At 39.1% G+C, this 19743-nt stretch overlaps 1 protein-coding gene across 1 annotated transcript; it reads right to left on the bottom strand.

Annotated features, from left to right (window-relative positions):
* Positions 1 to 19: 19 nt before the first annotated feature.
* LOC131546462 (interleukin-1 receptor type 2) lies at positions 20 to 18755 on the bottom strand. Its single transcript, XM_058786037.1, has 11 exons — positions 18725 to 18755; positions 15320 to 15594; positions 14978 to 15053; positions 11411 to 11660; positions 3793 to 3958; positions 3529 to 3706; positions 3358 to 3420; positions 3183 to 3248; positions 2403 to 2538; positions 1599 to 1732; positions 20 to 1197 (listed from the first exon to the last, which is right to left on the bottom strand). Exons 2-11 carry the CDS (start codon positions 15335 to 15337, stop codon positions 1061 to 1063), a joined length of 1224 nt encoding a protein of 407 aa, XP_058642020.1. The 5' UTR covers positions 15338 to 15594; positions 18725 to 18755; the 3' UTR covers positions 20 to 1060.
* Positions 18756 to 19743: the final 988 nt, after the last annotated feature.

The following is a 19743-nucleotide window of genomic DNA, read 5'->3' as shown; positions in this document are numbered from 1 at the left end:
GACTGATTTTTGTTCTGTTTATTTTCCCCAACATCATAATTTAGACATTAAGCTCAAATGAACTTTGCCTACAAAATAACAATAAGGACTGAGGCAGATTTAAAATAGACAGATCACAAATTTAATTTATAAATTTGTTTCATTTATTTTACTGCCAATACACCGACACAAATGACTTTGACAATGACCATTATTTATATACAATACAATAAAATAAAACAAAGGATCATTTGTAGAACCAGATGAGAAACCAGCAGCTTTTATGGAACACAGCACTTTTCATTTTTATGGCCACTAGATGGCCACAACATAAACCGTGTTAAAAAGCTTTGCGTAATGAACCTTTCGGATACAATTGTGTTAAAAGCTTTGCCTGAGCGCAGACCATTTAAAGCATTTGCCACTGATGGTATTCTAGGCTGGCTCTGTTCCAGTTCTCCTACGTCCCCAAAAGACAGGCCCTTCTAGAGTAATGCAACAGAATTTTAGCATTAAAATTATACTATATACTTTTAAAGGGTTACTGGAGGACGTTTTACAAACAAGTGTGTATTTCAAGGAATACACTGACGTTGTGGCACACAAAACGCTTTAAAATGATTTGTGTTGTGAGAAGCACCATACAAATAAACCTGACTTGAGTGACTGGAACTGGGGAAGAGTAACAATATGTGTTAAATGTCTGAAATAATGGGGTAGACTGCTGTAGATATAAAATAATGGCTAAATCAGATTTGTTGTCTGCCAATATCTGATCAAATTTTCCATTTTATCATATCCTATAAAGAACATGTTTTGACAAAAAAAAAAAAAAAACGAGGAACCCAGGCTTGCCAATATACATACAGAACAAGACCAAACAAGATCTAAAAACACAGGAGCGTGTATATGGGAGTAATGTTGGCAAGAAACAAGAAACACCCACAAACAAGTAGAGAGGGAACTGTGAGCCGAGATCTAGGAAAACAAAGTTCAAGCAAAACACCAATTCAACACAAAAGATCAAAGTAACTAAAACATGATGAAGATAGTTGCATTGTTGAAGAAGTGGAAGCCATCTTCAAATGGCGCTGTTCTGTCGAGCCAGAACATAGTCCCTTTTCTGCGGCCTTTGGCACAAATGATATGCAAAAACACACACCACTAGTATAAAACAGGAGGACGCAGCAGCTACCACCAACCACACAGACTCTGAGTCTAAAGAGAGGATGAGAAAGAGATCGAAGCAGACAAATTTAAACACCTAAATAGACATTGTGAAATAGAATAATAGATTTAACATTTACAGGTTCTCTGATTTTTCTTTTTCAGCTTCAATGTACAAAACAGTACACTGTGAAAGATAGGGTAGGCACTTTTTCTAGAAACATTTTTGTTATACTGGTCGAAAATCTCTTCATATTCTCATAGCAATAAATATTACTTAATAGTATTATATTAATATTAGTAGTATTAGCTTTCATAGTTTACACAGAGAACAACATTACAATCTTCAAACACTTGCACTTTGAAACCCGCTTTCAAAAGGCTGCATTTGCAGGTGACCAAACACTGCTGTCCTGAGCATACAGTAGCCCCTCTGGTCAACGGTTACCCACCTTCCAGTTTGATCTGAGTGACAACTTCCTGTTTCTGGTCTTTGTTTTGACATATGCACTTCAATTCCGTCCCATGGTCCTCTTCCAGAAGCTCAAGGATAACCAGCTGCACCTCCAGATGCTCTCCTGAGATACTGAAAACAAATCATGTCTGTGTGATGCTAAATTTCACTTAGTGCTGAGTATTGGATGAAAGTATTCTCCATTATTGTCAGAACGTTTGTTTTCTCTGATCTGTGTGTGCTAGAGCTCTCTGCCCTGCCTGAGGTTTGCCTGTATCTCCTTGTATTTGGACTGCTCTGCTCTCTTGCTTCAGTCAAGTCCCTTGGTTTGGCTGATCTCTGGTTGTCAACTTCCGCCTGGCCCTGACCTTCCCCTTGGCTTTGCTCTTTGGCCTATCTGCCCTTTTCAGACTGCTTCCCCAGCTCTGACCTTTGCCTGGCCCTGACCTTGCCTTCAGCCTCCTCCGCCCCAATACTCTGTGGCCTATTGACTGTTTTTGTGCTTTCTGATTTTCTACAAACTTTCTGTTTAAATGACTTTGTTCTTTTGGTCCTCAGTATTCCACTGACATTTAGAACACTACAACACTGTGTTGAGGCTACAATGTAAAAGTAGAAATCATTCTTTAGTTTTATCTCATGTACAGCTGGTGCAACGTGCCCTGCCTGCCACCGGACTCACTGCTGCCTCACCATCGCTGCATTCTCACCAAAGTGCCTAGACCACTCTTGATCTAGATCACACCTTTGTCCTTCTTTCACACACAATTTTCAGATAGATCAATGCAGGCATCAAGGTTACCTCTTATCGGTCTGAAATGCACGTCCACCCAGGTAAGAGTTTTCAAGTGGCTGGCCATTAACAATCCATGTCACATCTGTGGACTGAGCCAATTGGTTTCCAACAGACACCATGCACCGGATCACCAAATGTGCGCCTGTAAGTTAACAGTACTATTAAAGGTTGGTGAGCAACTGTCTGATAATCACTACATTACAGTAAGTTAACAAACATTGGCCTCATTCACTCACTGTGGGAAGGTTCTTACAGAGAATTAATGATTCAGTACTTAAAATCATATACCATTTTTCATTGACTAAATCAGTCCACATAGGTGAGAGAGATGAGGTTGTGCAGAAAGCCCTTTATGGGGAGTACTTGAATGAATTATTAGTCAATTAAATTAAATGTAAGCAATCAAAATGTACTATTTGCTTTATGACAATTTATTATTAACTTTTGGGAAATTAAAGTTCATGCTCAAGTCAAGTCAAGATAAAGCAAATCTGTTTACTGTCATTTTACTCAAGGATTATATTAAAGTGTGAACTTGTTAATTATGTCAATGTTTTACTATATAGCCTATTTTTCCACTGTCCATTACTGGGCTGTAAACCAGTTCAAAAGTGTGTCCAATCCAAATGAGTACAGATTAATTACAGTACATTTTGTTTATTAGTGTTACAGAATACTGTCATGTAATATGGACAGTGTCATGTAATGTGTGACCTGCACATAAATATATCTAAAAATCTGACAATAAACCCCTGTAAATCAATAATGTTAGCAGTGTAGACTCACCTAAATGACTTTCAATGAAGGATCCGTTTGCAGGAAAGACAATGTAAGGGAATGAATGACTCGATGCTGTGAGAAAATGTGAAATTACCAGGGAGTAGAATTCAAATGGTTATTTTAATCAATTTTAGATCAATATGTTAGGAACTAAATACTGATAAATATCTCTGATACTTGCATGTGAAAGCACTGAGACTGTTAGAGGTGACCGCTTCTGGTGCAGCACCATCTGATACTGGGACTGAAAAAGAAAAGATGTCATCATTTGCCCAACTATCTGACAGGTTTAGAAAGCAGTGGCAGAAATATCCGTATGACACAGTAAGCACAATGTAGGGAATTTATTTACCTGACACTTGAACTCTCCAGGTCCTGCTCACATTATACTGGGTATTGTTGAAAATCACACTTAGCCTACAAGTGTAGAAGCCCTCATCTTTTACAGAGATGTTTTTGATGGCCAGAATTATGCCTCTCTCGATTGTATACTGTCCTTTGCCAATAGGGAGAGCTGTGCTCTGAAAATCCTGTAAATTAATATATTTTTCAAACATTTCGATCCTTTCAATTCAAATATTTATTTACATGTTTTCCACAATGTGCAGTGACCTACCTTGTACCACTTTGGATTTTCTGACCTTTTGAAATATTTCAAGTGGGGACAGATGATCTCTGTATCTTCTCCTGTGCGTGCGGTGTAGGGCATTACAGTCATGTTTGGCTCCTCTGCCTCATAGATCATTACTGTAATACTCCCAGTGAGGCAGAACGTGTCGCTCCTGAGTGAGAAATGCATTACTAACTCCATTTAGACCAACCCAAGTTCTTCAAATGTAATCAGTTCTAAAACACATTTTAGATGGTGCCTTTATTGGACTTTTCATAATATAAACAATTTTTAAAAGATTTACTCTAATAAATATCAAATTGTGATTGCAAACCTGTGCCACACAACTGCTTTCTTCAGTGTACAACATAATGCAGATCGTTGAATCATATGCATGTTAATACAGTGTTGTGAGAAAGTAGAGCAGATGTGTAGATGGTATACTTTGAATTTGTTATTTACTATTTATTAAAAACATAAGCCCTAGTGCAGCAGTTCTCAAATCCAGTCCTCGCGACCCCCCATCTGTACATTCAGTGCGTTTCTCGTATTGCGTCAGAGGTTTGTTATATTCGACCGTAAGTGCCCGGCGAACTGGGCTTTACAGGATATTCAGCCATGATTCCAGTTTGAAGGGAGTGTATATGTTCCATTCAATGGGCATTAAAGTGTGCGAGACATTAATTTATATTGTATTTATGTATGTATGTTATATTACACTGGAATTGAGAATCCCTGGACTAGAGCATGACAAAAAAAATTGTTCTTTCTGGTCCTTGAATCTGATAAGAGCTGATAAGAGTGTTGATATTAGTGTTCAACAGAACTACAACAGCTGTTTCACCATTTGTATCACTCTGCTTGCTGAAGTTTCCGTATTTCTGACAGCGAGTGTCATGGCGGATGCCCAAATCCACTATAATTTAAAAAAACGAGAATGTACTTGTTACTTAAAATATGTGGTTTGTTAATAAAGATAACATCTGTTTGAAAATTTGTTTTGACGTTTTCGGAGATGTAAGCTCCAGGACATCAACGGCTGTTCAGCGCTCATAACGGCTGTTTACCGCTGGCTCTGATGTCTCTATAGTAGTTAAACATGATATATATTTCATTTTGGGTAAATCTAACGGGATGTCTTTGGTCTCATGATGGCTGTTGTTGTTTATTAAATATTATTATTCAATAAATAATATTTTACATAAATAATAGTAGCATTCAGTATTGGTAAATGGTGTGTGTGTGTGTTCGTAACTGTGATTTTAGTTTCATTGTTCCGCCATGGCGACAAGAGACTGTTTTACGAGTCAGCAGTAAAGACTTTTAAATTGAAAAATACTAAAGCGCCGTTTTGAACAAGGAAGTTATATTTTCTTTCAAAACCAGCTTATACGCAACCAACAAATACACCGAGCAGCGCTGTCATCAGAACTCATCCTTAACAGATGCAAGGATAGTACGAGCCTATCGGACATTCAAACTAATGTTGTATTGGGAAAATGGGATTGATTTGAAGAATGAATGCTGTATCAGATGCAGGTAATCATGATGAGCGTCCATCTCTCTCATAATACTCTGCTATACAGTGCATTCATAAAGTATTCAGACCCCCTTCACTTTTTTTCAATTTTGTTATGTTGCAGCCTGATCCTACAATTGTTTAAATTCATTTTTTTTTTTTCTCATTAATCTACACTCTGTACCTCATAATGACAAAGTGAAAACAGAATTTTAGAAATGTCTGTAAATTTATTAAAAAGAAAAAACTGAAGTATCACATTTACATAAGTATTACTCAGTACGTAGTTGAAGCACCTTTGGCAGCAATTACAGCCTCGAGTCTTTTTGGGCATGACACAACAAGTGTTGCACACCTGGATTGGGGGATTTTCTGCCATTCTTCTTTGCAAATCCTCTCAAGCTCGGTCAGGTTGGGTGGGGACCGTCGGTGGACAGCCATTTTCAGGTCTCTCCAGAGATGTTTGATAGGGTTCAAGTCAGGGCTCTGGCTGGGCCACTCTGGGACATTCACAGAGTTGTTCTTAATCCACTCCTGCGTTGTCTTGGCTGTGTGCTTACGGTCATTGTCCTGTTGGAAGGTGAACCTTCGGCCCAGTCTGAGGTCCTGAGCACTGTGGAACAGGCTTTCATTAGGCTACCTCTATATTTTGGTGCATTGCTTTAATAAAGCAAATCTCTCCCGTGAACTGCCAAAATAGAGACAGCATGTTACATGTCCCACCAGATACAGTAGTATATTGGATCACTGTTACACAGCAGTAAAGGATACATATCACTCTGTCCCACGGGCAGCTTTGGGGCTCTCTGATCACTGTTTAGTTCATCTCATACCAACCTAAACTGAAACTGAAACTGAAATCAGCTAAACCTGTATTAAGGACTGTAAAATGATGGACTAATGAAGCAGAGCAGGATTTACAAGCCTGTTTCCACCTCACTGATTGGACTGTTTTTGAAGCTGCTGCCATTGATCTGGACGAGCTCACAGAGACTGTAACATCATATATTAGTTTCTGTGAAGATATGTGCATTCCTACCAGGACTCATTTAACTTATAACAACGACAAATCAAGGTTCACTGCAAAACTTAACCAGCTCTGTCAGGCCAAAGAAGATGCTCGCAGGAATGGGGACAGAGTCTTGTACAAACAGGCCAAACACACACTGGAAAAAAAGATCTGAGTGGCAAAGAGGAATTATTCCGAAAAGCTACAGATTCAGTTCTCTTCTAGTGACACGGCTTCAGTGTGGAAAGGTCTGAAAGACATCACCAATTACAAGACACCATCCCCCAGCACTGTGGAGAATCAACAACTGGCAGACGATCTGAACGAGTTCTACTGAAGGTTTGAAAAAAACACCATTCACACCTCCTGCAACCCCCTTCTCCCCCCCTGCACTGCAGATCAGTGAAGATGATGTGCGCCAGGTCTTCAGAAAGAACAAGAGAAGAAAGGCACCAGGCCCAGATGGTGTGACACCAGCCTGTCTGAAAACTTGCGCTGACCAGCTGGCCCCAATCTTCACACAGATCTTCAGATGGAGCTGTGTGAAGTCCCCTCATGCTTCAAACGCTCCACCATCATCCCCGTCCCAAAGAAACCCAAAATTACTGAACTTAATGACTACAGACCTGTGGCTCTTATGTCTGTGGCCATGAAATCATTTGAAAGACTGGTTTTGGCTTATCTGAAGGACATCACTGGACCCTTACTGCACCCCCTGCAGTTTGCCTACAGAGCAAACAGGTCAGTGGATGATGCAGTCAACATGGGACTGCATTATGTTCTGCAGCATCTGGACAGACCAGGGACTTACTTGAGGATCCTGTTTGTAGACTTCAGCTCTGCTTTTAACACCATCATCCCATCACTGCTCCAGCCCAAATTAACTCAGCTCTCTGTACCCACCTCCGTCTGTCAGTGGATCACCAGCTTCCTGACAGACAGGCAGCAGCTAGTGAGGCAGGGAAAATACACATCCAGCACCCGCAGCATCAGCACTGGAGCCCCTCAGGGCTGCGTTCTCTCCCCACTGCTATTCTCCCTGTACACCAATGACTGCACATCTAAAGACCCCTCTGTCAAGCTCCTGAAGTTTGCAGATGACGCCACACTGATCGGCCTCATTCAGGACGGTGACGAGTCTGCTTACAGACAGGAGGTTAAAGAGCTGGCTGTCTGGTGCAGTCTTAACAACCTGGAGCTTAACACGCTCAAAAAAATGGAGATGATCGTGGACTTCAGGAGAAACCCCCCTCCTCTCCCCCCACTCACCATCATGAACAGCACTGTAACGACAGTGGAGTCATTCAGGTTCCTGGGCACCACAATCTCCCAGGACCTGAAGTGGGACAATCGCATTGAGTCCATTGTGAAAAAGGCCCAGCAGAGGTTGTACTTCTTTCACTAGCTGAGGAAGTTCAACCTGCCACAGGAGCTGCTGAAACAGTTCTACTCCTCCATCATTGAATCCATCCTCTGCACTTCTATAACTGTCTGGTTCAGCTCAGCTACCAAATCTGACCTCAGAAGACTACAGAGGGTAGTCCGGAATGCTGAGTGAATCATTGGTACAACTCTCCCCATTCTCCAAGAACTGTACTTTTCCAGAGTGAGAAAAAGGGCTAAGAAAATCACTCTGGACCCCTCATATCCAACACACTCCCTCTTTGAACTGCTGCCGTCTGGTCAACGCTACAGAGCTCTGAGCACCAGAACGACCAGACACAGGAACAGTTTCTTCCCTCAGGCAATCTATCTCACAAACACTTGACAATAAACGCGGAACACATAACACTATAATACATTATTTATTTAACAGATACTTATTTACATTTCAAATTTGCACATATCATAACTGTACATACATAATTGTCTATATTATATATTGTGTTTTTCGCTATTTTGTACATTGTCTATTTTGTATATTATTCTTTTTATTCTTTTTATTATCTGTGTCTTGTCACTGTCATTCTGTTGCACTGTGGAGCTTCTGTCACTAAAACAAATTGCTCGTATATGTAAACATACCTGGCAATAAAGCTCATTCTGATTCTGATTCTGATTGAGCTTTTCTTCTACTCTGACGAGTCCCTCAGTCCCTGTTGCTGAAAAACAGCCCCACAGCATGAGGCTGCTACCAGCACACTTTACTTTTTGGATGGTACTCTGCAGGTGTTGAGCAGTGGCTGGTTTCCTTCAAACTTGATGCTTAGAATTGAGGTTCATCAGACTAGAGAATCTTGTTTCTAAGAGTCTGAGGGTCTTTTAGGTGCTTTTTTGCTAATTCCAGGTGTGTTTTCATGTGCCTTCACTGAGGAGAGGATTGAGTTTGGCCACACCGGCATAAAGCCCAGATCGGTGGAGTGTTGCAGTGATGTTTGTGCTTCTGTAGGTTTGTCCTATCTCCACATATGATCATGGAGCTCAGCTAGAGTGACCATCAGGTTCTTGGTCACCAATCTAGACAAGGCCCTGCTCCATCAATTGCTCAGTTTGGCTGGGCAACCAGCTCTTGGAAGAGTCCTGGTTGTGCCAAACTTCTTCCATTTGAGAATTATGGAAGCCACTATGCTCTTGGGAACCTTCAGTGCAGCAGAATTTTTTTTTTTTTTTTTTTTTGTAGCCTTCCCCAGATCTGTGCCTCAATACAGTCCTGTCTCTGAACTCTTCAGGCAGTTCCTTTGACCTCATGGCTTGGTTTTGTCAGCTGTGAGGCCTTTGTAGAGAGGTGTGTGCCTTCCCAAATCATGTCCAATCAATTTAATTTACCATAGGTGGACTCCAATCAAGGTGTAGAAACATCTCAGCAATGATCAAGAGAAATGGGAGGCACCTGAGCTAAATTTCAAGTGTTGTTACAAAGGTCTGAATACTTATGTAAATGTGATATTTCAGTTTTTTTAATATATATATATATATATTTACAGACATTTCTAAAATTCTGTTTTTACTTTGTCATTATGAGGCAAGGAGTGTAGATTAATGAGAAAAAAAAATAATTTAAACAATTGTAGGATCAGGCTGCAACATAACAAATTTTAAAAAGTGAAGGGGGTCTGAATACTTTCTGAATGCACTGTACATAATACACCGCTTTTACTACAGTAGTACAATAAGCTTTTAATGAAGCAACTCAACGTTCCTTCGTTACTAGTTCTCAAGTGATGTTTTGGAATTAGTAACGGAGGCTTGGGCTCAGCTGTTAAACTTTCAACTTTAGATTTGAATCCGTGGCTGAAGGAAGTAGTTCTGCACAAAAGAGGGCTTTCAAAGACACTGGGTTGTTATTTTTTTATCTATTGATTATCATGTTAATTACTGTGCCTTTAGTCCTAACAGCAGGTGCGCTTTTTACCTCAAATACCATACTTCTAAATATTATTTTGTTATTTAAATCTGTTGCTTTAATTATCTTAAACAAAACTGAAAATCGTTAAGACCTTTGTCTCAAAATATATGCATTAATTTTAGCAATTCTCATTTGCTACTTAAATGTACATCATTTAAAAAAAAACATTAAAATATTCGATCAAGCAAGCACAGAATCAACTTTGCACTGCTGCCTGCGATCGCGTCAAGGATCAGACAAATTTCCATGTTCATCTTGAAAAGTGGATGTTTTAGAAAGTGTCACACCATGTTTTTGTGCAATCTAGTGGTTTAGAGGAAAATAATATCAAAGGCGCCTTTTACCAGGGACACCTTAGCCCCTGTCATGAATCTGGTTCTTGGACTTCCATCCGCTAGCCACCAGAGATCGCTATTTCATTACACTGACTCTCGCACCACACAGACTGTTGCACGTTACACTGGACTGCATTTCCCATCATCCACTGCACTGATCACACAGCTGTCATCAATCACACGCTCACCTGAGTGCTATTATACACTCTATTTAAAACGCACTCAGATCCTGCTCTAGTCGTCGAGTATTGTTCTAGCGTTTAGCACTCTCCTAGTGTTAGCTGCCTTACCGAGCCGTTCTGTGTTTCTGTTTAGTCTCTAGTATTGTTCTGCGTTTATCACTCTCCAAGTGATAGCTACTTTACTGAGTCTAGTTTCCAGTACCAGTTAGTCTAGTCATTTCGTGTTGCCTTGTTTCCTGTTTCCTGCCCGTGTATCTTGGATTAACCTTTGTCTCGCCGTTCGGACTCTGTTTGTACCTCGTTTGGACTATTGCTCATATTATTGGACTACCCCTCTTATCAAGCCCTCTGGATATTGTTCGCCGATCAAAGACCCACGCTTGCCCTAGGATTACTCTTTGTCTTGCCTGTGTTATTCCTGTTTGCTGATGTTTTGACCCTGCCTATGTTTTTGACAACGTCTTAGAATAAAGCTTGCAAATGGACCTGCACGTCTCACATCTCGTTCGCCCTGTTACAGACCCGCTGTACCCTATATATATATATATATACACACACACACACACACACACACACACACATATATATATATATATATATATATATATATATATATATATTATTGCATTTGCTCTAGAATAATTAAAAGAATGATTTAGTCATTTAGATGTTCATTTAACTTTCTTTCTGCCTTTGATTTTAGAGTGAAATTATTAAATATTAACATTTGTATTTAGTTAGTTTATGTAGTATGAAATATTATATATTAGAAACAATAAATGTTATTTAAATGTGACCCTGGACCACAAAACCAGTCATAACGGTCAATTTTTAAAAATTGAGATTTATACATGATCTGAAAGCTTTCCATTAATGTATGGTTTGTTAGGATCTGACAATATTTGGTTCAAAATATTGAGAAAATGGTCTTTGAAGTGAAGTTCTTAGCAATGCATATTACTAATCAAAAATTACGTTTTGATATATTTACGGTAGGAAATTTACAAAATATCTTCATGGAACATGATCTTTACTTAATATCCTAATGATTTTTGGCATAAAAGAAAAATGGATAATTTTGACCCATACAATGTACAGTATACCTGTGCTGCTTATGACTGCTTTTGTGCTCCAGGGTCACATATGGCAAAGTATTTTTGTAAGTAAAGGTAATGTTAGTGTTAGTTGCAGTTCCTTTCCTGAATGTAAACTGCGTTAGCTGTGAGATCTGACCTGAAGATGTAGGTGTAGGTTCCAGAGTCTGATGTGTGAGACGGGAGGAGCAAGATCCTGCGTTCGGTCAGCATCACCCGATCATGGCTCTCGCTCCTCAGGCTGCTGTGATGGATGTGGAAGGTCGAGCTGTTGTCCACTCGCAAGCTCCTGTAATTCACTGCATCTTCAAGAAAAGGGAATCTGATGATAACCGCTTCGCCTTGAACTCGATAATCCGGGATCTCTGGACCCACAAGCACACAACTGTCTGAACCAACAACCACAAGAGTTTATTAATCAACAAACAATAGTGTGGAAGCACCGTATCAAAATCACTTTACTGATTCAGGCTATTCAGATGTTTTCCTCTCAACAACAGCACAAACACAACGAGAATGATAGTGTGAGAAAACAGCACTTTATACAACAGATCGCTTTATAGTCACCAGTGTCAATATCACAAAAAAAAAAGAATACTAGCCTAAACTAAAAAGAGAAAAACTCAAGCTCACTGGAGACAAGTAAACAGTCAGTGATGAAATAAGAATAAGCAACTAATTACAAGCAATAGGACAAAAAAATACAGTAGAACAAATAAATAAAAGTAACATTGTATAAAATAATCAAATGTATTAAAACTCTGCATATTCGTCACTGTGTAAATTAAATATATATTTCTTCCTATTAAAGTGCCAAAAGTGATTTAGTCAAGAGCAGTGAGAAATTTTCTCTCTTTTGTTGTGTGCGTACATGTTTTCACCCGCAGATGTCTGACCTTAACAGACTGAACAGAAGAAATCAACCAGAGTAGATTTCCACGTCAAAGAAGGCCAATGGTACTTTTCCCTGAAAATTGACTTTGGCAAGCCATTTTGAACTCCCCAAAAGAGCTTTATTTTGACCTGATTTTGTCAGAAATGACGTCACACCTGTTCATTCTTCAATTTCGATTGGGAGTGAAGTGGAAAATGTGATTGCTGTCCTGTCAGACACTGTAGTGGTGTTTTGGTGAGATGTACTGTAGTAGTTTCCACAGGACGCTTCATACTCCAGCGGCTCTGGGATCAGCCAGCTCTCACACAACAGCTGTTTGCCAGGGTTCTGCAGTAAACTGTGTCTTTGCAATCAGCCGGTGGTTCCTGTTGGCTGTGAGTAGGGCTGATTCCTCTAAAAGCAATGTTCAGTTCCATTCCTAAACTCAATTCAGTTTCAATAGTCAATTCCATGGTTGCACTCCAGGAAAGGGAGTCTGCAGAAGAGCCTTATCGAGTTGAACAGCAGTTGATGTAACACTGGCAGCGGCTCTCCTCTGAAGCAAATCAGGGTTGATCTGCTGAGTTTCTGGAGGGAAGGGCTGCTGGGAACGCTGGGTTTCTGCTGCTGGAGGTGTCAGTGAGGTACAACCACGCTACTGTCACTAAGCACTGATCTTTAGATGAGACGTTACAACAAGTGAAGAAGTTGCTATATAAATGTAATGAATTATTAATTTGCTATCCCACAAAAGTTAAATTCGCTCCTACAACTACAACAGAGAAAACGACTGACTCGTTTTTTGTTAATAGTATTTCAGTAATGTTTAGTTTGGGTTACATATTTGTATTGTCTTGCTTAAAATTATATTTATCTGATGTTTTGTTATTATGATGTTATTTAGTATTATTGTAACTTTACAGCTTTTTTATTCACTTTGGTATTATTTTCTTAAGTAAGGTGTACATTTCTTAAAATTCTTAGTAGATAAGAACTGATCACAGTCTGGTGTTAAATCCGAACACAACAGTGTGATCTTACTTCAATTACTCTGACAATCAGTTCATTCAATAGCAGACAATCTAAAACACATTTCTAATAAGTCTTGTCGCTGAATTCAAGATGCTACAGTACATCTGAGAAATCCACTACGTGTTTCTATCCGGCTTGACATTAAAAGGTGTGACGAAGACCTGAAGACAGTCATGAGCAACAAAACATGAAATACTGTTCTAATGATGCTACCATGTTCTAAACATGCTACCAGAATAAAACTGCACATGAAACTGCAAATTATCAAAATCATTTGTATAGAGCATAGGTCACTAACAGGCGGACCGCGGTCCGGGTCCGGACCCAGAAGCCGTCCCATCTGGACCCGGACCTATATCTATCTTCTATTTCAACTGGCGCAGCTTTTGTAGTCTTTACGGTAGTGGACTCCGGTCCGAATCCGTGAAGGCTTTTGACATTATGAAATAAATACCAAACGCTAATTTCTAGTAAATCAAATTTATATCTAGCAGATCAAGGTCAGCTCTAGAGCCGTTTGGGTGCAGTCGTGCGTGCAGTGATGAGAGCAGAAAACGCCACCTGCTGGAAGAGAATGATTTTCCATTTTCAATCAGCCCATACGTCTGCTGTTGTCAAAGGCCAATGTGAAAATCAATCCATGTTCAATCCAATCCAAGATAATGTGTTATAAAATGTAAACAAATAAGGCAGTAAAATATATTTATATGTTATTTAATTAATATAATACTTGCTTGTTTTTGTGAAAACCTGTATCTGAACTGTAAATCATGCTTTTTACAGTCATTTAATTTTTAATTTATTTTTATTTTTTTGTGCAGGTCTTTAAAAAAAAATCTTGAATTTAAGCTTAAATATCCTGCAGATACCCTGGCCTGGCAAAAACCATCAATTGTTTTTTGTAAATAATTGTTCGGACCTCGGCTGGTGGAGAGGGTTCATTACTGGACCTCGAGCCGTTTTAGTTGAAGACCCCTGGTATAGAGCTTTGTGTAGTAGAACTTCAAAGCAGCTCTACAGAAAGTTACATTACATCTAGAATAACTTCTACTAACTACACAGATCAATATCAAAATCTAATAAAACTTGTTTAATCACGCAAATGAACCTTGATGAGCATTTTACAAATGATTTGCTGAATCTGGCTCTTCTTCATCTCTCAAAGTGTATTTGAATGATTTAATATTAGGTATATAGGCCTATTATTCTGTGAAAGTACACATCAGAAAGTGGTATCGGTAGGAGGTATCGTTTGCGCTTCTTAATTGAATGATGCTGGAAAAGACGTCAGATTCTTTACCACTGCTGATTTTTTCTTTGTACAGACAATCAGCTGTGATCATGACAACATTTACTGCTGCTTTCTGTCTTCACAAGCAGCTTCTGAGGTTAGAAATGGCTAAACTGTGCATTTTAATGACGAGCTGAAATAAGCTCTTTCTATTTCTTCATGCAGCACACAAAAATACAAGCAGTGTTTTGCTAAGACTAAAAATATAATTTTCTGCTCCCCGTCAAGGTAAATCAGACATCACAGGTCACGTTTGTTTAGGTAAGACACACTACAACAGCAACAGAATGCAATTACATATATTACATTTTTTAATAGTATGTGTTAAAATAATCTACAGAAATCTGTCTTGAAGTCTTTGATCGTAAAGGAGTAGTTGACATGAAATTTGAAGCAGTGAAATCTGCTGTCATTATTTTACATGGGTTTTTATAACACTGAGAAGAGAGAATGCGTGCACGGACTTCATATATGGGTACAGTATAAGTGTTGCATAAACTCATCCTTACCTTTCAGAGGCAGAGCCGAGGTCAGGAATAATCTCAGGGAAAACATGACAATACATGTGCAGCAATCAAAGAGACACTAGCAGGAAAGAGCACACGACATGACCATCAACACATCATTAACATCGTTTCCATCTGTCCTGAATACCCTAATAAACCAGAATAGTGAAATCAGAGAACTCTATATTCATAAAAGGTGTCTCTCTGAACTCAACTCAGCTCTGCAGCAATCAGAGTTATAAAAATACATGTTATTTTAAAGTATCCAGCCACTTGTATTCATTATGTATAGTAGACTGAAACATTGGATATGGATTGGATGGATATGAATGCTCTGGCTCTCACCTGCCTGTTGATGATCATGATGCCGATGTGAAGAGCTTTGCTGACAGAAGTAGACACGGGAGGACATGAGCAGCGGTCAGCAGTTCTCTGTGTTTCTGTGTCTCTTATGAACAGGTTACGGGGAAACCCTGATCCCGTTCACACTACGCTTCCTCATCAATACGTGGAAACTCCACATTTCCACATCAGAGCGGCAATGCAGCTCACCTCTGAACATGCAGAGAAACACAGAGCTTCACACTCAAACAGACTGCTGTGGGTTTGCTGGAGAACATCTGCAACAGCGCAAACATGTTATGTTAGGACACACGACGAGATGTGTGCAACCAAACACACCAAACACTCTCACAGGCTGTTAAACAGGTAATACATTGTGTATTTGATCACATAGTAAGCTAGATTGAGGAATATTACACTAGACATTTGAGTCTGGGGTGGTTTGAGCAGAAAGTGTTCATGTTCATATTCATGTGTTTGTGTGCTTTGCGTGATCAGTCTGACGCAATCATGATGTTCTAAAACAAATTCCTTGCGTTTGTACATTTTGGAAAGAAAAGAGGAAACTGATGACACATTGGTAGTTCCCCTACAGACCTCTATGATTATATATATATACATACATATATATATATATATATATATATATATATATATATATAGAAGTGAGTACACCCTCACATTTTTGTAAATAATTTATTATATCTTTGGTCACACTTTATATTAGGTGGTCTTAACTACTATGTACTTACATCAAAAATAAGTACAATGTACTTATTGTGTTCATATTGTATTGCAAAACACTTTTGCTGCTATTGAGGTGGGGTATGGGTAAGGTTAGGGACAGGTTTGGTGGTTTGGGTTGTTTAAAGGGTGGGTTAAGGTGTAAGGGATGGGTCAACAATGTAATTGTAAATGTAATTACAGAAATTAATTACAGATGTAATTACATATATGTTTTTACATTGTACTTATATATTTAAAAATACCTATATGTACACATTAAGTGCATTGTACCAAATGATTAATTCAAATTACATAGTAAGTACATAGGCCATCTAATATAAAGTGGGACCATATCTTTTCATGACAACACTGAAGAAATGACACTTTGCTACAATGTAAAGTAGTGAGTGTACAGCTTGTGTGAGAGTGTAAATTTGCTGTCCCCTCAAAATAACTCAACACACAGCCATTAATGTCTAAACCGCTGGCCACAAAGGTGAGTACATCCCTAAGTGAAAATGTCCAAATTGGGCCCAAAGTGTCAATATTTTGTGTGGCCACCATTATTTTCCAGCACTGCCTTAACCCTCTTGGGCATGGAGTTCACCAGAGCTTCACAGGTTGCCACTGGAGTCCTCTTCCACTCCTCCATGACGACATCACAGAGCTGGTGGATGTTAGAGACCTTGCTCTCCTCCACCTTCCGTTTGAGGATGCCCCACAGATGCTCAATAGGGTTTAGGTCTGGAGACATGCTTGGCCAGTCCATCACCTTTACCCTCAGCTTCTTTAGCAAGGCAATGGTCGTCTTGGAAGTGTGTTTGGGGTCGTTATCATGTTGGAATACTGCCCTGCGGCCCAGTCTCCGAAGGGAGGGGATCATGCTCTGCTTCAGTATGTCACAGTACATGTTGGCATTCATGGTTCCCTCAATGAACTGTAGCTCCCCAGTGCCGGCAGCACTCATGCAGCCCCAGACCATGACACTCCCACCACCATGCTTGACTGTAGGCAAGACACACTTGTCTTTGTACTCCTCACCTGGTTGCCGTCTCACATGCTTGACACCATCTGAACCAAATAAGTTTTTCTTGGTCTCATCAGACCACAGGACATGGTTCCAGTAATCCATGTCTTTAGTCCGCTTGTCTTCAGCAAACTGTTTGCGGGCTTTCTTGTGCATCATCTTTAGAAGAGGCTTCCCTCTGGGACGACAGCCATGCAGACCAATTTGATGCAGTGTGCGGCGTATGGTCTGAGCAGTGACAGGCTGACCCCCCACCCCTTCAACCTCTGCAGCAATGCTGGCAGCACTCATACGTCTATTTCCCAAACACAACCTCTGGATATGACGCTGAGCACGTGCACTCAACTTCTTTGGTCGACCATGGCGAGGCCTGTTCTGAGTGGAACCTGTCCTGTTAAACCGCTGTATGGTCTTGGCCACCGTGCTGCAGCTCAGTTTCAGGGTCTTGGCAATCTTCATATAGCCTACGCCATCTTTATGTAGAGCAACCATTCTTTTTTTCAATCCTCAGAGAGTTCTTTGCCATGAGGTGCCATGTTGAACTTCCAGTGACCAGTATGAGAGAGTGAGAGCGATAACACCAAATTTAACACACCTGATCCCCATTCACACCTGAGACGTTGTAACACTAACGAGTCACATGACACCGGGGAGAGAAAATGGCTAATTGGGCCCAATTTGGACATTTTCACTTAGGGGTGTACTCACTTTTGTGGCCAGCGGTTTAGGCATTAATGGCTGTGTGTTGAGTTATTTTGAAGGGACAACAAATTTACACTGTTATACAAGCTGTACATGTACTTTACATTGTAGCAAAGTGCCATTTCTTCAGTGTTGTCACATGAAAAGATATTATAAAATATTTACAAAAATGTGAGGGGTGTACTCACTTCTTTGAGATACTGTAAATATTAGTGATGTCAAACGATTAATCATGATTAACTGCATTCAAAATAAAAGTTTTTGTTTACATAATATATGTGTGTATTGTGTATAATTATTATGTATATATAAATACACACACATACAGGATATATTTTGAAAATATTTACGTGTTTACATGTATATATTTATTATATTCATGTAATTTACATTATATATAAATATATTTAATATATAATTTTTTTTTAAATATATAAGAAAAATGCAACTTCAAAAGTTATCAGTTTCCTAATCTAAAAACAACGAAATCAAACATACATTATTAAATCCAAATACTATATATATACACACACACACACACAGAGATGTGGTACTTGAGATTCACAGTGACTGAAGTATGATGGTGGTAGTTCCCATGTTCCCTTTAAGTAACAGTTACATAAATCAGTGATGTTCAGCCATTTTTAACAACAGCACTCTCTATTAAAGATTATTCATGAACACACATGGCATTAGTCACTTGTCCTGTCATCAGTTATTTTCTGATGTTGTAACCCCACATGAGTGCAATATACTCTTGGTTACTCAAGTCATTATTTCTCAGTTACTAAAACAGAGACGAGATTGCATGTACTGGGATTTCTTCCAAAAGAAAGGTCACAGTCTTCTTGACCCATCTCTGTGGTTAGTTTTGACCACTAAATCATATTTATTCACATTAGTCATAGTGAAGTGTCACTGTGCAGGACATGAATTACAGTTCTGAAACGCACCATCTGCTCCTCAATTCTGCCACACTGTCACTCCGTGACATTTGATGAACTGTTGTTATATTATTTAACCACTCCTAATGAACTACTGCTCCTAATAGTTCACAAATAAACTTGAGTGTGTGTGTGTGTATACATACACAAAGATCTACACACAAATCATCTTTTGAGAGTGTACTGAACGTCTGGCTGTGAACAAGCAGCAGAAACAAACGATTGCGTATGTAAGCAAACGAATATGTAAAATAATACGATCATCAAACATCCTGATGGAAGCAATCCACTCTTGATCATCGATCTGAATTTGATCCGGACATAGTCTTACAAAAATGTGATTTTCTCAGCTTTTTTAATGACACACCCACATTCAAGTGTTGATTATGAAAACAAACAAACAAAAAAAGCTAGAATAAAATGTTTTTTGTTTAAAAGCAGAGGCCCTGTTCTTTCTTTTGGCATATTTCATGTTCAGATATTCATACAACAAAATATTTTGAGTGTCACTCTATTGATTTACTCTATCCCGATTTATTAAATGTAATTAAGGATCAATAATATAGCAGAAGCTTTTAATACACATTTTACTAATATAAGTTCAATCGCTTCATCCGGTTTCTCTGTCGATGGTAAAGATAATATGGCCATCTCTTGAAGTTGTATAAGAAATGTTTAAAATTTTCTACCTATTTCCCCGTCTCAGGTTCATATAGCCCTGATAAATCTTGATTGTAAAAAGTCTGCTGGTCCTGATCAAATAGAGCCTTACTTTTTAAAAATATCTGCAGACTTAATAGCGAGACCAATTGCTTCTATTTTTAATTTAAGTTTAAGCAGTGGTCTGATACCAAGTTCTTGGAAGTCAGCAATTATTCAGCCATTATTGAAGGGTGGAGATTCTACTGTATTGGATAATTATCGGCCTATTTCAAGATTGTCTGTTACAGCGAAAGTGTTTGAATCTATGGTAAATGAACAGTTAAAGTACTATTTGTCGACTAATAATATTTTACGTCAAACTCAAT

The sequence above is a fragment of the Onychostoma macrolepis genome, chromosome 09 (assembly GCF_012432095.1).
Source record: "Onychostoma macrolepis isolate SWU-2019 chromosome 09, ASM1243209v1, whole genome shotgun sequence".
Lineage (NCBI taxonomy): Eukaryota > Metazoa > Chordata > Actinopteri > Cypriniformes > Cyprinidae > Onychostoma > Onychostoma macrolepis.
Note: the sequence above shows the minus strand (reverse complement) of the source record. Positions and strands in the feature narration are given on the sequence as shown.

Coding starts and splice junctions, on each gene's coding strand:
- LOC131546462 (XM_058786037.1), bottom strand. Junction 3,959..11,410: donor ACCTACACCTACATCTTCAG/GTCAGATCTCAC, acceptor TTTCTCACTCAG/GAGCGACACGTTCTGCCTCA. Junction 3,707..3,792: donor AAAATCCAAAGTGGTACAAG/GTAGGTCACTGC, acceptor ATTAATTTACAG/GATTTTCAGAGCACAGCTCT.